Source organism: Thamnophis elegans, chromosome 8, assembly GCF_009769535.1.
Source record: "Thamnophis elegans isolate rThaEle1 chromosome 8, rThaEle1.pri, whole genome shotgun sequence".
In the NCBI taxonomy this organism is placed as follows: Eukaryota; Metazoa; Chordata; class Lepidosauria; order Squamata; family Colubridae; genus Thamnophis; species Thamnophis elegans.
This window is the reverse complement of record NC_045548.1, coordinates 79415820-79435827: the sequence shown is the minus strand read 5'-3', so window position 1 is coordinate 79435827 and position 20008 is coordinate 79415820. Positions and strand designations below refer to the sequence as shown.

At 48.2% G+C, this 20008-nt stretch overlaps 1 protein-coding gene across 1 annotated transcript in view; it reads right to left on the bottom strand.

Moving 5' to 3' along the window:
- The window catches only part of LRRC24 (leucine rich repeat containing 24), a 42617-nt gene that overhangs the window by 5822 nt on the left and 16787 nt on the right, over positions 1-20008 (bottom strand). Inside the window, exons 3-4 of the mRNA XM_032223287.1 lie at positions 1455-1626; positions 51-329 (exon numbers count right to left, since the gene is read on the bottom strand). Coding sequence (XP_032079178.1) covers positions 51-329; positions 1455-1616 — 441 coding nt within the window. The 5' untranslated portion in view covers positions 1617-1626. The remainder of the gene's footprint in view (positions 1-50; positions 330-1454; positions 1627-20008) is intronic.

Sequence of the window (20008 nt, the reverse complement as noted above, 5' to 3'; positions counted from 1 at the left end):
GATCTCCGGCCTCTTCCCCCCAGCCCCCCCGGACCGCCAAAGAGCCTCACCTCCAGTTCACAAAAGGTGAAATCCGGGAGCCGGGTGATCTGGTTGCCGGAGAGATAAAGGACCCGCAGGTGTTCCAGGCCTTTGAAGATGCTGCTGTTGATCAGGTGGATCCGGTTTCCATTCAGGGCCAGCTCCAGCAGCCGGTTCTGGTGGTGGAAGGCGCCGGGCTCCAGGGCGGAGATGGTGTTGTTCTGCATGTAGAGGTACCGGAGGTCCAGAAGGGAGGCCAAGTCTTGCTGGCGGATCTGGGTGATGCTGTTGTCCTGCAGGAAAACGGTCTGCCCAGCCGGGGAGGGAGGGAGGGAGGGACAAAGGCCAGAGTCAGCCAAAGGTGGGACGCAGGCCCTTTGTTTACATAAACCACACACCCCGAGGTCTCTTGTGCTCTCTGAGCTTGGCGGTTTCTCCTCGCAGACGTTTCATGACCCAACTAGGGAACATCATCAGTGCTGGAAAGATTGGGGGTTTTGGAGGAGGAGGAAGACTGTAGGGGTCCCTGGTGCTCTCTGACATTGCTTGTTTTCTTGCACACATTTCATTACCCAAGTAGGGAATATAATGTTAGAAGGATTGGGTTTTTGGGAGAATTGGAGGAGGAGGAGGAGGAGGAGGAGGAGGAGGAGGAGGAGGAGGAGGAGGAGGAGGAGGAGGAGGAGGAGGAGGAGGAGGACGACGACGACTGTGGGACCCTTGGTGCTCTTTGAGCTTGGTGGTTTTCTTGCAGGCATTTCATTACCCATCTAGGGAACATCATCTGTGCTAGAAGGGAGTTAGGTTTGCAGAGAGGAGGAAGAGGAGGAGAACTGTGGGCTCCTTCTCCCCGTATTAAGGTTCTTCTCACCTCGGGTCGCTGGTGAGCTCTCTTGAGAGTCACTGAAGTCCCGAGAAGGTTCTACACCCATTTGCACTCTTGGGTGTGTGGAACCATCCAAAGATAAACCCCCAAGTGGCCTCTACGACAATGAAAGCTAACAACTGACCTTCAGAGCACTAACAACAACATATTCTGTATTCTATATTATCCTGAATTCTGTGTTCTATATTCTGTGTTCCATGTTCTATATTCTATATTCTGTGTTCTATATTCTGCGTTCTATATTATTCTGCATTCTGCATTCTATATTCTGTGTTCTATATTCTGTATTCAGTGTTCTGTGTTCTATATTCTGTGTTCTATATTCTGCGTTCTATATTCTGCGTTCTATATTATTCTGCATTCTGCATTCTATATTCTGTGTTCTATATTCTGTATTCAGTGTTCTGTGTTCTATATTCTGTATGCTATAGTCTGATATTCCATATTTCATAATATTCCATAATCCTATCTTCTACTAAGGAAGGAGCCTGGCCTGGCCTGTGCGGATGCCCCGGAGGAAGAGGACGTGGGGCTCTGGTGGCCTCACCTGGGTGGTGGGGGAGATGCTCCCTGGAATGTCCTTCAGCCCCAAAGAGCCACACTCCACCGTCAGGCTGTAGCAGCGGCAAGGCGTGGGACAGACGTGCGCCTGGAAGACCAGGAGCCCGAGCAGCAGCAGGCAGAGAAGCGGGGCCTTCACTGGGGCCATCCTAGACCAGCTGCAGGGAAGGGAGAGAGAGAGAGAGAGAGAGAGAGAACATTGCAGCAGGGCTCCCAACACAGGGGAAACCGAGGCAGGTCACCCCAAGAGGGCCGGATGGCACCCTTGGCCAATCGGGCGATGATGAGGATCGTTCAGATGATCTCAAGAGTGCCCAATTGTGCCCTTTCTACAACTCCACCCTGTCGTGTACAGGTAGTCCTCGATGTACGACCACAATTGAGCCCAAAATTTACATTGCTAATTGAGACATTTGTTAGCTGAGCTTTGCCCTGTTTTACGACTTCCCTTGCCATATTTGTTAAGCGAATCACTGCGGTTGTTAAGTTTCAAGTTTATTAGAATTTGTATGCCGCCCACTCCCATAGGGCACGGTTGTTAAGTGAATCTGGTTTCCCCCATTGACTTTGCTTGCCCGAAGGTCGCAAAAGGGCCCACAGAACTGGTAGTAAAAAAAAATGAATTTCACCACTGCAATAAACATGTTCTTTGAGGAAACGTCTTGCCTCGGAATTGTGAGGACTGCAGCCCTCTTTTCTTTTGGGTCTTTGGCCGCCCACGCTTTCTATTCTTCTACTATAGCAATAGTAGCAATAGCAGTTAGACTTATATACCGCTTCATAGGGCTTTCAGCCCTCTCTAAGCGGTTTACAGAGTCAGCATATCTCCCCCAACAACAATCCGGGTCCTCATTTCACCCACCTCGGAAGGATGGAAGGCTGAGTCAACCCTGAGCTGGTGAGATTTGAACCGCCGAACTGCAGAACTGCAGTCAGCTGAAGTAGCCTGCAGTGCTGCATTTAACCACTGCGCCACCTCGGAAATAAGGAGGAATTTCCTGACCGTGAGAACCATCAACCAAAGGAACAGAAATTGCCTTCGGAAGTTGTGGGAGCTTCATCCCTGGAGGCTTTCAAGGAGAAACTGGGCCACGCCATCGGTCAGAAATGGTTCAGGGTCTCCTGCTTGGACTAGAAGACCTATTTTGTACTCACATGTACAATGGAACACCCGTCCAGACGTAAGACAAGGTCCTTCCAACTCTTTTAATCTGACCAAAGTTAAAAAAAAAAGGAAGAAGAACCTCTATCATGGAGACCGCAGGCTCACACAGAGCTTCTAAATTTCCTGGGTTTAAGCCCCTGAGCCTCACCAAGGGGTCCGCAAGCTTGGGAAGGGGCAATGGGTCTTCTGTCCCGCCCCCTGAATCTTGCTCTTTGTTAAAGGGAACTCTTTGCTTTAAGCCCCCCCAACCCAAAGTCCTCTGAAATGCTACCTCATCGGCCTGCGGTTGCATCTCAAGCTGAGCCAAGAGGCTGAAACGGTTGGGGTTGGCATGGCGCCCGGTCCAAGCTCCGTCACGCGCTGGGTTGGCACGCTGGGCGCACTAGAGAGCCAAATATAGCACCGGAGCAAGATAAAGCAGAAGGACAAAAGGACGTCGCTTTCAGAACAATAGAGCTGGAAGGGACTTTGGAGGTCTTCTAGTCCAACCCCCTGCTCAAGCAGGAGACCCCATTCCCGACAATTGGCTGTCCAATCATCGATGGAGATTCTCTGTCATCCAGGTCACGGTTGTCCCAAAAGGGCTTTTTTTTCAAGAGGCCGCTGGACTTTCTGGTTTTTTTTAAAAAGACGTTTCGCTTCTCATCCAAGGAGCTTCTTCAGCTCTGACTGGATGGAGGGGGAAGGGAAGGATTTGTACTCCTTGCAGACAGCTGGTCATTTGAATCCTTTGAGAGGGTCGTTGAGGCCACTTGGAGGTTTATCTGTGTCCTCAGGGTCACCTGAGTGGTGCAAATGATTCCTGTAGTCTGCATTTTTTCTCTGGAGATCCGTTCATATTGCCACCGCAACACAAGAGTGTCCATCCCATACTCCTTGCAGACGGCTGGTCATTTGCATCCTCTTAGAATTTAGGCAGTCATTGAGGCCACTTGGATGGTCTGGACCGGAAGCTCTCTCCGTGCTATGGAAATGCAAAGGAGCCGTTGGAATGGTGTGGGAATAGGAACGGATTTCCAGATTCCCTCAGGTGACCCTGAGGACACAGACAAATCTCCAAGCAGCCTCAAGGACCGTCTCAAAGGATGCAAATGACCAGCTGTCTGCAAGAAGTACAAATCCTTCCATTCCCCACCATCCGGTCAGAGCTGAAGAAGCACCTAGTCTTCCTCCTCCTTTCTGCACACCCCACTCCCTTCCAACACTGATGATATTACCTATTTGGGTCATGAAACGCCTGCGAGCAAAAAACCAAGCTCAGGGAGCACTCCATAAGAAAACAATATGTTGATTTACTGCCGTAAATGAACCTCCCTCTGCCTCAGTTCCCCCACTTGAAAGCCGGAACAATATCCAGCTTTTTGAAGGACCCTCTTCCCATGGGGTTCAGAGGCTCTAAAGGAGAGTTTCTCAACCTTGGCGACTTTAAGTCCTGTGGACTTCAACTCCCAGAATCCCCCAGCCAGCGCAGCTTCTTCCCCTTCTTCCTTCCCTTACTTCTCCCCTACTTCTCCCCTCTTTCTTCTCCTTCCTACCCTCTCTCCTTCTCTTTCTCTCTCTTCCTCCCTCCTCTCCTTCTCTTTCTCTCCCTTCCACCCACCTCTCCTTACTTCTTTCTTCTTCCCCTACCTCTCCTCCACATTTCTTCTTCCTCTCCTACTGTCTCTCCTTCTCTCTCTCTCTCTCCCACCCTCCACTTCTTTCCCTTCCTTCGTCCCTTCCTGTGACTTTGAACGGCCACTAACTGAACTGTTGTAGGTCGAGGACTGTCTGTGCGGGATAAGAGAGTTGGAAGGGACCTTGGAGGTCCTCCAGTCCAACCCTCACCTTAGGCGGGGGAAAAAACCCTACACGGGTAGTCCTCGTGTTGCATCTACAATTGAGGCCGGAATTTCCGTTGCTAAGCGAAGCCGTTGTTAAATGAGCTTCACCCCATTTTACGGCCTTCTGGCAAGCAGACTCAACGGGGAATCCAGATTCACGTCGCAGCTGTGTGACCAACTCAACGACTGCCATGATACACTTAACAATGGTCATAGAACCAGGCAAACTCACTGTACAAACGAGCCATCCATTTGGGGCTAAATTGCAGTCATAACCTGAGGACTGGCTGTGGTTTGTGAACCCAGAACAGGCAACATAAGTTGCCTCTGAAGGCAGCAGCCTCTGACACGCGATGCCCTTCTCTGCATGCAAATGCATTTAAAACACACACAAAAACCTTTTCACCAAAGCTGGAGCAAGAAAATCAAGGTGTGTTTTGTGAAGGAAACTGTGACGGGCATTTTTGTGACCCCCCCCCCCCCCGTGGCCTGATCTACCTGGAGCCTCCCTGAAATGGTATAGGTTGGACTAGAAGACCTCCAAGATCCCTTCCCACTCTGCCATTGTACGATTCACGCTTTCTTCTTTCCTTCTCCATCTTCCTCTCCTCCTCCTGTTCTCCTTCTGTTTCTCTCTCCTCCTCCTCCTCTGTCTCTTTCTTGAACATGCACGTTCTTCCTCTTCTCCTTTCAGTACTTCCTTTTCCTTTCCTCCTTTCCTTCCCCTTTCCCCTTTTTCCTTCTGCATCTCCCTCCTCTTCATCCTTTTTTCTCTTTCTCCCCTTTTTCTTCTCCTTCTCCTCCCCCCTTTCCTCCTCCTCCTTCTTGAGCTTCATCTGTTCTTCTTCTATCACCAAGTAAACCATCCCTCCTCTTCCCCCTTTTTCTTCTTCTGCTTCTACAATTCCCCCCCCTCCTCCTCTTTCTTCCTGAGCTTCATCTCTGGTTGATCACATTTTTATTATTTTTCCCCTCTATAACATCTTACAATCATCACATTAAACATTTTTGTGTCATCATACCTGTATATATCAATCTTATATCTCTATATCTCTATATCTCTATATCTCTATCTCTATCTATCTATCTATCTATCTATCTATCTATCTATCTATCTATCATCTATTTATATCTATCTATCTATCTATCTATCTATCTATCTATCTATCTATCTATCTATCTATCTATCTATCTATCTATCTATCTATCTATCTATCTATATTCATCTACAGTTCTATACATTTCTCTATTGTTTCTTGGCTGAATTAACTTTATTCCTGTTATGCAACCCTTTATACCAATTATCCCAAATTTCATAGTATCCAGATTCTTCTTTGTCCTTTAATCTTAATGTTAGCTTGTCCACTTCTGCGCAATCTAGACTTTCCTGAATCACTAATTCATCTGGGAGAATATTACTCTGTTTCCAACATTGGGCCATCATTATTCTGGCTGTAGTCAACAGTGTGTTAGTATGTATTTAATTTTCTTTCTATCTTTCCCCTTGGTTATTCCCAGCAGAAAGAGTTCTGGTTTGTATTCTATTTGTTCCCCTGTAATTTGTTGTATCCATTTCCAAATTTTAATCCAATACTTTTAAATTTCCGGACAGGTTCACCACATATGATAGAAAGTCCATCGTGGTTTTTTTTTGCAGTTTTGCAGGTCAGATTCATGTTTGGATACATTTTGGCCAATCTCATTGGTGGGTTAGGGTTAGGATCAGAGTTTCATCTCTTCTTCTGCCACTATATCACCACCACCACCACCTCCTCCTCCTCCTTCTCCTCCTCCTCCTCCGTTCTTCTTTCTTCCCCTCTCTGAGTCCAGAAAGAGCAAATTTCTCTTCCTTCTTATATATCATTATGGAGTCCACTCCCCCAGGAATATTAGCCAGGGGGTCCCCAACTTACAACCATATATTTAGCCATTGTTCAAGTTGTAGAAAGTTAGCCCCCCACCTCTCTCTTACAATGCAATATTTTAGAAAATATTAAAAAGGCGGAAGATTATATTTCCCTAAAGGAGAAACATGTTTCTAAAGGCAGAATCGGGGAGCCCCAGTTCTCCAACAGATACTAAGCTGAGGCCAGCTTTTAGAAATGCAGATTTGGCCATCCATTACTCGCAGGAGCAAGGTATGAAGAAAAGTAGGGTTAGCCCTCAGCCACAATAGGAATTGTCCAACAAGACCCTTGCATCAGTCCAAACTTCAACCAAACTTAGCTCAGACAAACATGACTCCTACGTGGCCCCATGGGAGTCTGACGACAACAGAAAGAATACATGTTCTTGCGCAGGAACAGGAAGCTGAAGGACAAGGCCCAAGAGAAGGTATAAATAACCCTCATTCTCAACTCCATGGGGTCAGCTGCCCAGAATCGCATGTGCTTGGTGCTTTTGCTTCATCAATAAATAAATTTCCCAGCTTGGAACTGAACCAGATGGAACGTTTCTTCCAACACCAAGATACAGCCCAGGTGAATGGCGGGAGAGGATTTTAAAGCCCAAAAATGATGGGCTGCGGAACCTTGAAAGGGAGAGCTAGAAGGATAATCTTGTGTGCGTCTATTGACATCTCAAGGCAAGACGCTGAATATTTACGGGCAGGGGGGTCTCCGCACTTGGCCACTTTAAGATTTGTGGACGTCAACTCCCAGAATCCCTCAGACAGCATACAGGAGGGGGGCCTCATGGGGGGGGGGATGAGGAATTCTGGGAGTTGAAGTTCACAAGTCTTCAAGTGTCCAAGTTTTGGAGACTTCTGTTTTACGGCAGGGTTCTTCAACCTTTGTTGGAAGAAAAATCCAGGCCCAAGAATGGAATATAATGGAGGCCGATGGGAAAGAAAGATTCTTATTGGCAAACAGAACACACACACGCACGCATACACGCACACACACACAGAGTGTGCAGTTCTGGGACCGCTGACAAAATGGAGTTAAGAGTTGGTGGGTTTTCTTTTTAATACCTTCTGGATTCCTTGGGGGTCATGTAGGGGTCATGGCTGGCTCCACAGGCAAAAGGGGAAAAATGCAAATCCCAGGTGTTTGTCTCAGCTAATCTTGTCAGCCTTTGGCTTGTCTAACTGTGTTGCTTATCGGGAGTTTCGGCCTGACCCAGTCTTTCTGAACGGATTACCCAATCTGCCTTTCTAAAAGCTGGTCTCCTCAGTTTGTGCTTGGGGCAGGGAGACTGGAGCTGGTTCCCACCTCCCTTAAGATTCCCCCCCCCCTCCATTTCTCCTTTAGGGAAAATATTCTATCCTGCCTTTTTTTAAATAGTTCCCAAAATATCCCATTCTCTAGGAGAGTGGGGGGTGGGTGCCAGTTTGACACCTCCGCTCTACAACTAAGCCACTTTAAGATGTCTGGACTTCTACTCCCAGAATTCCCCAGCCAGCAGAGCTGTGGTCCATTGGGGTGAGGGAGGGGAGGAAGAGGTGGGGAGGGGTCTGTGAAATTCACCTGGAACAGACAAACTTTGTCAGCGCAGATGGAGGCTCTACCTCCACTAAACGCAACCATCTAGGCACCTGCAGCACCTCGAGTTGTGCATGCAAATGCACACACCCCCTTGGGAACCATTGCAGGTAGTCCTCGACCTACAACGATTCGCTTAGTGACCACTCAAAGTTACAACAGCACTGAAAAAAGTGACATGACCAGTTTTCGCACTTACGACTGTGGCCACGTGGTCAAAATTCAGACGCTTTGACAACTGACTCATATTTATGACGGTCACAGCATCCCGGGGTCACGTGATCGCCTTTTGAGACCTTCCGACAAGGGGAAGCCGGATTCACTTAACAACCAACTTAACTGCAGTGAATCACTTAACAATCGTAGCAAGGAGGATTGTAAAATGGGCAAAACTCACCACTCTCTCACTTAGCGACGGAAATTTTGGGGCTCAATTGTGGTCGTAGGTCGAGGACTACCTGCAAAACTAAATTCTTCTGGAACTTCTCCATACAGATTTAGGACCCGACTCACCACAGTTTGCTAAATCACGTGGCTGAATTTAATTTGATTTAATTCCATTTAATCTGATGGAATTTAATTTTATTCCGATGTATGAACGCCCCTCCCCCTTCAATTAATTTTCCTTTTTTTTGCCTAAATTTCTGTATTTATTTTAAAGCTGTAGCAGACCCTCCACCGGAGTCCTATGGCCGAACCACCCTAAGCAAACCTTTTGAAAACAATCGGCAGAAATCTCTACAATTAATTCTCCACCGTTTTGATTTCCATGAACATCAATAAAAGCCACACACGATTATTCACGGCTGGGTCACCCAGAGCATCTCACAGTTGGAGGCCCATATTGTGGAAGGAAAAAAAAACCGCACCAGAACACAACAAACACAGTTTATTCTACACAATTCACAGTTGCTGGAGTGTGTAAGATCGGCTAAACCCCAAACCTCGGTTTATCAACCGCAATGCCCAGTTCATACAACCCAAACTTTGGCTTTGCAGAAGCCGGTTCCTCTTAAAACTTCCCTACTTATTTCTCCGGGTTTTTCATTGAGTTAATTAATTATAAAAACTTGCAACTTGATTTAAATGAAACCTCCATCACTGGAGATTTTTGAGAAGAGACTGGGCAGTCACTTGTCTGAGATGGCATACGTTCTCCTCCCTGAGCAGGGGGCTGGACTAGAAGACCTCCAAGGTCCCTTTCGAGCTCTATTCCAATTCTAATTCTAATTCTAAAAGCCTCTATAAGGTAGTCCTTGATTTATGACAGCCGTTGAGCCAAAGGTTTCCATGGCTAAGCAAAGCAATCTTAAGAGAGTCGTGCCTCATTTTAAGACCTTGCTGCTAGGCAGTCATTAAGCGAGTCACTAGAATTATTAAGTGAATCGTGCAGTCGTGAAGCTTCCCTTATAGTCTTCGCGTATTGGAAAGTGGCTGAGGAGGTTGGAAAAGGGGATCCCATGATCCAGGGACACTACGAGCGTCATAAATGCGAGTCAGTTGCCAAGCGTCTGAATTTGGGGAGGCTGCCACGGTCGTAAGTGTGAAACACGATCATAAGTCATTTCTTTCAGTGCCATTGCAAGGACTAACAGTCACTCAATGAATAGGGCTTACCTGTCCTGAATCTCATCCATGCCCAGAGCTTGGATGGCAGAAATGCCACCTTTGAGCGCATCGACTATTGGGGGGGGGGGCAGCCTTGGCGGTGTCTTCGGGATGGGCATCTGGCCGGGACCTTCCCTTTCTGGGTGCCTTGAACCCAGCTCCCTCATTCTTAGGAGGGGAGCTGGCCCCAAAAGAGGCCCCAGCAGCTCTCTTAGGATCGCTTAGGGCACCGTGAAGCAGTGGAACTCCCTGCCACAAGATGAAGACAGGAGTGCTTGGTGCGTGGATCCCCCCCAATGGTTCCTGGCTGAGCAAGGGGTTAGGCACTAGATCAGGGGTTCCCAACCTTTTCTATACCCCGGAAGGCTTCTGATATCTTCTCCCACCCCTCCACCAAAGTAAATCATTCTATGCCTCTCATTAGGCCAGTGTTTCTCAACCTTGGCCACTTGAAGTCCTGTGGACTTCAACTCCTAGAACCCCCCAGCCAGCAGAGCTGGCTGGGGGATTCTGGGAGTTGAAGTCCATAGGACTTCAAGTCGCGAAACACTGCATTAGGCACATAATGCTATCGTTATAATTACAGCATCAAGGATAGCATAATTAGGCTGTGATTTTGAAACTCCCAGACCCAAGTTCTCGCAGCCCCGGGGAATATGGCCTCGCACCCCCCCCCCTTGTTGGGAAGCCCTAGACTAGATGATCTCTAAGGTCCCTTTTAACTCTGCTATTCTGTTACTCCTGTTGTTATGTTCTCGGCTGGGGATGATGGGCCAGGGCTGGGCTTCCAGGGGCCAGGGAGGCCGGTCTTTGGCTCCAGCGCTGGGTGGGGAGCTGGGGGCAGAGGCGACCCCCCCCTAGGCGTCTAGGGGGCTCCTTGGGCACTTGACCCACCCCGCGCCCGCTGCCTTCGGGTGGCCGGCATCCCCTACCTGCCACCCCCCCCGGGCCCTTCCCCGAGACGCCCCCGGCCCTGCCCGCTCCCCCCACCCCCGCTGCCAGCCCCTGCGGGCATCGCCCCGCCCGAGGCTCCGGCAAAGGCAGCGCCACCGCCTCCGCTCACCTGCCCCGCACGGCTCTCCATGGCATCGGCGGCCTCGCTCCGGCTCCGGCTGGCTGGGCTGGGAAGCCGCCGAATGCCCGGCTCTGCCTCCCGTGCCAGCCGCCGCCGCCCCCCGCCCGCCCGATGACGTCAGCGCCGCCCCCCTCCCCGCCGAGCATCTCCCCCCCCCCCCCGCGGGCGCTCCTCGCCGCCCCCGACTGGACAGCCGCGCCGCGCCGGTCCCGCGGAGAGCTGGCCAGGGGGTACACAGAGGAAGGAGGGACAGGTGCACGGGAGGATGGGTGGGCGGATGAGCCGTTGGGTGATGGATGGAAGGAAGGAAGGATAGATAAATGAATGCATGGCTTGAAGGAAGGAAGAGGGACAGGTGGAGGGATGGGTGGGTGGATTGTTGATGGATGGGTGAATGGATGGATGCATGAATGGATATTTGGAGAAATTGATGTATAGATATTTGGATGGACGGACGGATGGATGGATGGATAGATGAAAGGGTGAATGGATGAGTGATTGGATAAATTGATGAATGGACGGATGTTTGGATGGATAAGTAAGTAGGTAGGTAGGTAGGTAGGTAGGTAGGTAGGTAGATAGATAGATAGATAGATGATAGATAGATAGGGATAGAGATAGATAGATAGAAGAGAGAGAAAGATGATAGCGGATAGACAGAAAAGAGAGAGAGATGAGGGAGACAGATAAAAAACAATACAGCTAAAGAGAGATGAGATAAAGAGATGGGAGAGAGAAAAAGATACAGATAGAGATGATATAACAGATAGATAGATGATAGATAGATAGATAGATAGATAGATAGATAGATAGATAGATAGATAGATAGATAGAGATAGATAGATAGATATGGATGGAGAGAGAGAGATGGATGTAGGTAGGTAGGTAGGTAGGTAGGTAGGTAGGTAGGTAGGTGGATGGATAGATAGATAGATAGATAGATAGATAGATAGATAGATGTATGTATGTATGTATGTATGTATGTATGTGGGTAGGTGGGTGAGTGGGTGGGTGGGTGGATGGATAAATGGAAGTATGGATGGATGGATGAGTGATTGGATAAACTGATGAATGGATGGATGTTTGGATTGGTAGATGGATGGATAAATAAATAAATGGATGGATGGATAGATGCCTAGATGATGAATAGATGGATGGATGGATGGATGGATGGATGGATGGACGAGTGAATGGAGAAACTGATGGAGAGATGGATGAATGGATGGATAACTGAATGGATGAGTGGGCGGGCAGATGGAGAGGGATGAGTAGGGGATGGATGGGTTGATGGAACTGCCTTGAAAAAAGCAAGACTTGCTTAGGGACCGCTAATGCCTTTCTGAGACCCCCCTCAATCCCCCGGCCTGCTGCCAAGCTGGGAGGGGGGTGGGTGGGCTTAGTTCAGTGCGTCTGCAAACCTGGGGAGAAGCGATAGGTTCCAGACTCCCCCCTGATTTAGCTGAACCCCCATCCCTCCAGCCCCACAGACCCCTGAGGGAGGGCAGTTCCCAAGTTCACAGCACCCTGGGGTGGGAATCGGCCTGAAGGACATCTAGTCCATCCCTCTTTTGTTCCTTAACAACAGCCCAACCACCAGATCCCAATTCCCCTGTTTTAGGCAGAGTTGGGCCCTACCAAACCAGAAGCCGTGGTGTAATTATGTGGGTTTTTTTCCCACTTTCACTTTTGGCCTTCTGAAAACAGGTCCAGGTAGCCCGATTCCACCTTCTTCCTTATTTTCATACCATTGAAAACTGTGGAGTTTCGTCTGTCAGGCACCCCCGAGGGTCATCTAGCTCAACCCTCTGCAATGTGCGGGCAAAACCAATACAGCCTCCCTTCTTAAACCATCAAGGAAGTCGCTGTAGCACAACAACGGAAAGAGGGAACGGAGAGAGAGGAGTAGAAGAGGCGAGGAGAGAGGGAAAGAAGAAATGGAAAAGGAGAGGAAGAAATGGAGGGGGAGTAAGAGTAGGAGAGAGGGTAGGAGAGAGAAGAAGAGGGGAGGAGCGGGGGAGAGGAAGAGGAAGTAGAGAAAGGAAAGGAGAGAAGAGGGGAGGGAAGGAGAAAAGCGGAAGGAGGAAGAAGCAGGGCTATTGCAAAGCAAGATGGGTGTGCGGGATGGTAGCAATAGCAGCAATAGCAGTAGACTTATATACTGCTTCATAGGGCTTTCAGCCCTCTCTAAGCGGTTTACAGTGTCAGCATATCGCCCCCAACAACAATCCGGGTCCTCATTTCACCCACCTCGGAAGGATGGAAGGCTGAGTCAACCCTGAGCCGGTGAGATTTGAACCGCTGAACTGCTGATCTAGCAGTCAGCCTGCAGTGTTGCATTTAACCACTGCGCCACCTTGGTAGATTATATGTTTAACTTGAGGAGGAGAAAGAAATTGTTATAAATCTTATAACGCATATTATTAATAATAGCTAAGATATTGTATATTTGTGAATGCATGTATGAGAAATAAATAAAAAAAAACTTTGGGTAAGGAAGGAACTTGCTGTAGCGGCCGTTATAAGAGAGTGCTTAGCACACACTCCAGAATTTGTGCACATGCAGTGCCCCCCCTCTTCCCCCAAAATAAGGGACTCAGCAGTTGAATTGCAAAAATAAAACAGGGTTATGTTTAGAAAGCATTTAAAGATAGTGATTGCACATTAGCTGGCTGAGTGTCACTGGGTTTTGTAGTCCCACGGGCCTGGAAGGCAAAGATGCCACAGAGCGAAATGCAGAATAGTGTGTGCGCGCGCACGCACACACACACACACACACAGACCCAGCAGAATCTTGCTAATGCTATGCGTGCATAGATTTCAACTTTGTTTTATTCTCGTTATATTTTTATAATGTGGGGACATATCCGGAGGCAAGGGACGTTCAGTCGCTCTAAACACAAAAATCATTTTTCACCCGGGGAAAATGAAAACAAAATCGACCTGGCTACATAATACTGTAATATATTTCCTATTTCACCCGGAAACTGGTATTTGAGAATTGCGTCTTATGGAAAATAAGTGGCTGCTTAGAAATCCCTTCTAACTCCACAATCCGAAACTTGATGGAAGGGGGGAAAAATCAAGAGGAGTCCGGAAGATCCATTTTCAAGTAATCACTTTTATTTTAAAGGCAAACCTTTGGTGAGGAAATGCTTTTTTTTTTTTTAGTTGCCATAGCATACTAAATAACTTTACGATGGGTGGACCAACTCCTAAAATAGGAGGAGGAGAAGAAGAAAAAGGAGGAGAAGGAGACAGCTGAGGAACAGGGGAAGAGTAGAAGGAAGAGAAGAAGAAAGAGAAGAAAGAGTGGGAGGAAGAGGAGGAAGAGGAGGAGAAGGAAGAGGAGGAGAAGGAAGAAGAGGAGAAGGAAGAGTGGGAGGAGGAGGAGAAGGAAGAGAAGGAGAAGGGAGAGGAGAAGGAAGAGGAGAAGGAGGAGGAAGAGTGGGAGGAGGAGAAGGAAGAAGAGAAGGAGAAGGAAGAGGAGGAAAAGGAAGAGGAGGAGAAGGAAAAGGAGGAGGAAGAGTGGGAGGAGGAGAAGGAAGAGGAGAAGGGAAGAGTGGGAGGAGGAGGAGAAGGAAGAGTAGAAGGAGAAGGGAGAGGAAGAGAAGGAAGAGGAGGAGAAGCAAAAGGAGAAGAAGGAGAAGGAAGAGTGGGAGGAGGAGGAGAAGGAAGAGGAGAAGGAGGAGGAAGAGTGGGAGGAGGAGAAGGAAGAAGAGAAGGAGAAGGGAGAGGAAGAGAAGGAAGAGGAGGAGAAGCAAAAGGAGAAGAAAGAAGGAAGAGTGGGAGGAGGCAGAGAAGAAGGAGGAGGAGGAGGACTGATTCCTTGGTGCTCTCTGAGCTTGGTTGTTTTCTTGCAGGCATTTCATTACCCATCTAGGTAACATCATCAGTGTTAGAAGGATTGGGGTTTTAGCACAGCAGGAGGCGACGGAGGCAGGAAACCTTCATGCTCTCTGAGGTGCCAAATCTGGTTGTTTTCTTGTTTCTTGTAGCATATGCACCCCCACAAAAATCCTTGTGTGTCCAATCACACTTGGCCAATAAAGAATTCTATTCTATTCTATTCTATTCTATTCATTTAATTAACCAACTAGGGAACATCATCAGTGCTGGAATAGTTTGGGTTTCCTCTTTGTTTACATACGGGTGGCTTGCCCTTTCAGGATGGGGATGCTAACACAGTGGTTAAGTGTGAAAAAAACACTCACAAGCCCACTTTTTTCAGGGCTTTTGTAACTGAACGGTTTACTAAATGAACTGTTGTAAGTTGAGGATCCCCCGTATGGTCAAAACAGCTACATCTCTGTTACCACGGTGATATATTTTCTCTCCTCTTGCCTAGTGCACATCTGCACATCGCAAAAAAGACCAAACCAAACCTTGAACTGCACAACTTGAGTCCAGATGCTCCACTGTGGTGTGTGTGTGTGTGTTTCTACTGCATCCATCTTTGGTCACCACAATATAATAAAACGTGTTGAGACTCTGGAAAGAGGGCAGAGAAGAGCAACCAAGATGATCAGGGGACTGGAGACTAAAACATATGAAGAATGGTTGCAGGAACTGGGCCTGGCTAGTCTAGTGAAGAGAAGGACCAGGGGAGACAGGAGAGCATCTTCCAATATTTGAGGGGCTGCCACAGAGAGGAAGGGGTCAAGCTATTCTCCAAAGCATCTGAAGGCTGGGCAAGGAATAATGGATGGAAACCAACCAAGGAGAGATTCAACTTGGAAATAAGGAGGAATTTCCTGACAGTGAGAGCAATCAACCCATGGAACAGAAGTTGCCTTCGGAGGTTGTGGGAGCTTCATCAGTGGAAGCTTTCAAGAAGAGACTGGGCTGCCATCTGTCAGAAATGGTGTAGGGTCTCCTGCTTGGCTTGGGGGTTGGACTAGATGACCTACAAGGTCCTTTCCAAATCTGTTAATCTGTAAAGGATATGGAGACTCTGGAAAGAGTGCAGAGAAGAGCAACCAAGATGGTTAGGGGACTGGAGGCTAAAACATACAATGAACGGTTGCAGGAACTGGGCATGGCTAGTCTAGTGAAGAGAAGGACCAGGGGAGACAAGATAGTAGGCTTCCAATATTTGAGGGGCTGCCCCAGAGAGGAGAAAGGGGGTCAAGCTGTTCTCCAAAGCACCAGACAAGGAATAATGGATGGAAACTGACCAAGGAGAGATTCAACCTGGAAATAAGGAGGGATTTTCTGACAGTGAGAACAATCAACCCATGGAACAGAAGTTGCCTTCAGAGGTTGTGGGAGGCTTTCACTGGAGGCTTTCAAGAAGAGACGGGACCGCCATCGGCCAGAAATGGTGTAGGGTCTCCTGCTTGAGCAGGGGGCTGGACTAGAAGACCTATTTTGTACTCACATGTACAGTGGAACACCCGTCCAGAAGTGTTTTCTGCACTGTAAACTGATTAACCGCGCACAACCGAAAAAGCCATCCAGACACGTTGCAATCAAAGCCGAAGGCGTCATCAGCACCTGGATCGATTTGTTAATAAAGCTTCGCTTAGGAGGGATGCTATTTTTATAGGAACCGTTTCTCTGGGGAAGAACGGACAGATTGCCCCCTTTACCTCCAGGCCATTGTTAAAGATTTGTCTGTCTGTCTGTCTCTCTCCACACACACACACATGGACAGACAGGTCCACGTGAAAATAAAACCAAATAAAAATTGTGGCGTTAGAAGTCGATCTATTTGTCTCCGGGGGGGAAAAAAGAAAGCCTCTGGATCAATTCATTTGGCTCACAAGAAGATCATTTTCAAACACATAGCTTCCCCCCCCCCCCCTTACTGGAATCTGATTTTGAATGGCTCTTTATTACATATGACAATCTCAACAGGGGTTTTTGCCCCCCAGCACAAAAGACGAGACACGGAGACAATGTTTGAAGGCCGCTGGTTCAGAGGCTCAGACTTCTGACGATCCCTTGCTCTCTAGATCCTGCAAAGATCAAGGAAGGATTTGCTCAATTCTGCCTCTCTCTGGCTGTATTGTCCCATCACTGAGATTTCTCTCTCTGTGGAGTATCTCTGGCACAATTCCTCCTCTTGGGGGGGGGGGGGGAAACCCTGTTTTTTTGGCTCATGTTAGATCTGAGAGCCAAGCCATAGGAGCAGGACACACCAGGGCAGAAATATAAGAGGTTTAAGTGAATGAATCCATAGAAAAAATTAAGATTAATCCAATACTCATTTTCCGTATTAAACCTCAGTAGTATTCCTTCACAGAGACTGTTCTATGACTAGGATTATATTTAGAATTATTTCCCCATTTTGACCTGCAAAATTATTACAGAATAGAGTAACAGATTTGGAAGGGACCTTGGAGGTCTTCTAGTCCAACCCCCTGCTTAGGGGGCAGGAAACCCTACACCACTTGTTGGATAGCCATTCGTTTGAAACGGTATAGGATTTCCTGCCTAGGCAGGGGGTTGGACTAGAAGACCTCCAAGGTCCCTTCCAACTCTCCTATTGTATTATTGTACTTCAGACAAATGGTTGTCCAATCTCTTCTTAAAAACTTCCAGTGATGAAGCATTCACAACTTCTGGAGGCAAGCAGTTCCACTGGTTAATTCTTCTGTCAGGAAATGTCTCCTTCTTTCAAAGTTGCTTCTCTCCTTGATTAGTTTCCACCCATTGCTTCTTGTTCTGCCCTCAGGTGCCTTGGAGAATAGCTTGACTCCCTCTTCTTTGGGGCAGCCCCTGAGATATTGGAAGGCTGCAATCATGTCTCCCCTGGTCCTTCTTTTCATTAAACTAGACACACCCAGTTCCTGCAACCGTTCTTTGTATGTTTTAGCCTTCAGCCCCCTAATCCTCCTTGTTGCTCTTCTCTGCACTCTTTCTAGAGTCTCCACATCTTTTCTACACTGAGGCGACCAAAACTGGATGGTCATTGTTTAACTAATAATAATAAACTTAAAAAGTACATACATACAAAAAGATGTGGAGGTTCTGGCCACTACCTTCCCCTGCATCAGGGTTCTTCTCAAAGTCAGTGTCAGGGTTGCAAATAGCATCCAAAATTAAATCAGAGTCCAAGGCAAAGCATTCCTCAGAGTTCCAATTTATGAAGAGAGCCATGTTGGCACATCTGGGGAAACCCGAATCTGAAAGCTTCCCGGTTTTCCCCACCCAGTTGAAAGTCCAAGATCTCGCGCCCCACCACACCCACAAGTCCATCCCATGGTCCAATCTCCCACTGCCATGCTGGCAGTTCCATCCATCCAGTTCCGGTCAGGTGCAGAGGTGCAGAGACAAAGGATGACCTTGGTTTTCTAGAAAGAATGTTGTTATGGCTACATCGCATCTAACTCCGTACAATCCCCCCTCCCATTTTCCCACCTAGCAGAAGAATAGAAAGTGTGGCTGGCCGAAGACCCCAAGGAAAAGATGGCTGCAGGCCTGACAGTCAGCCAAAGACCCCTGGGTTCTCTCCCCAAGCAAAGTTACTTCCTTCCCACCTGCCCTCTTCAGAAAGTCTCGCTCACATCGCTTCCCCCGTTTTAGGTGGGTGGACAGCTGGCTGTCCAAGGAATTCTAAGCCTTGGGCACCAACGCGCTTCTCCTTGCATACATTATTTATGCCTTTTTTGCTCTGAGCCAAACATCTCCCCGTGGTTTGTTTTGGAAGCGCGCCAAGGAGAAAAGCTCAGGGAGGGCAAGGTTGCCTGGCACCGTTTCCTCTTTCCTGGAGTGACGGTTAGAAATAGATGTTCCTTATTCAGACATGCATGCAGGGGGCGGGGGTGGGGGTGGAGGGATGTTGCCAGACTCAGAATACCAGGCAGATTCACTGAATGCCTCTCCAATCCTGCGTTGGCTACCTGTGTCATCCTCCCTCAATCCAGATTCACCACCTCGTTAATGAAATGGTTCACCAACCATGTTACCCCAAGCAAGTATGTGCCCCATGCTGGCTGGGGAATTCTGAAAGTTGCCCTCCACACCTCAAGTCTGAAAGGTGACGACTTAAGCGTCTTCTAAATGGAAGAATTAATAGGCCTAATTCGCCTATTAGGGAATCTGGATCCAGACAAGGAGTATGCAGGATTGCCAAACCCATCAATTCTTCCCTTGTGTGCAACCAGGAACCCCTTCCTTCCTCTCCTCTTTTATCCATCCATCCATCCTTTCCTTCCTTCCTTCCTCTCTCTCCTATCCACCCAATCCCTCCCTCCCTTATTTCCCTCCTTCCTCCCCCTCCCTCTTCTAGCCATCCATCCCTTCTTTCCTTCCTTCCTCTCCTTCTATCCATCCAATCCCTCCCTCATTTCTTTCCTTTCTCCCTTCTTCTCCTCTCTATCTATCATTTATTTCCTCCCTCCCTCACCTATCCATCCATCCCTTCCTTCCTCTCTCCTTCTCCTATCCATTTATCATTTCTTTCCTTCCTCCCTCACCTATCCATCCCTTCCTTCCTCTCTCCTATCCACCCAATCCCTCCCTCTCTTATTTCCTTCCTTCCTCCCCGCTCTCCTAGCCATCCGTCCATTATTTCCTTCCTTCCTCTCCTATTCATCCATCCATCCCTTCTTTCCTTCCTTCCTCTCCTTCTCCTATCCTCTCTCTCTCTCCTATCCACCCAATACCTCCCTCCCTTATTTCCTTCCTTCCTCCCCTAGCCATCAATCTATCATTTCCTTCCTTCCTTCTTTCTTTCCTCTCCCTCTCTATCCATCCATCTATCCCTTATTTCCTTCCTTCCTCTCTTCCTTCCTTCCCTCTCTTCCTTCCTTGCTGGGGAATTCTGGGATTTGAAGTCCACAAGTCTTAAAGTTGCCAAAATCAGACCCCCTGCTATAAACTATTCCAGGGGGCTGAACAGCCAGGAAAATTGTAGCTCAAGATAGTAAAGTGGAAGGATTTCGCCTAAACTGCTCCATCCAATCCATCCCTTATTTCCTCCCTCCCACCCTTCCCTTCCATCCACCCACCCACCCCTCCCTCATTTTCTTCTTTCTTCCCTCTCTTTCCCATCCTCCCTTTTCTTCCTTGCTGGGGAATTCTGGGATCCGAAGTCCACAGGTCTTAACGTTGGGAAAGTTGGACCCTCTGCTATAAACTATTCCAGGGGGCTCACCCCCCAGCCTGGAAAACCTTGGCTCCAGCTGCAGGGCAAATGGGGAAGGGCCTTTCTGAAACTGCTTCCTGCCTCCCACCAACTCCACCGCTTGCTGCCCTGGGTTCTGGAGTTTTGCCAGGCTGCCAAAGGGCTTCGGCCAAGTTGGACAGATTTTCAGGAAACTGCATTTCTAACAGAACTGAAAGCCAGCAGGACAATATTTTTAATGAAGGTAAATCACACGACGGACGGCTAAGGCAGGGGTGCCCAAACTTGGGAACTTTAAGACTTGTGGACTTCAACTC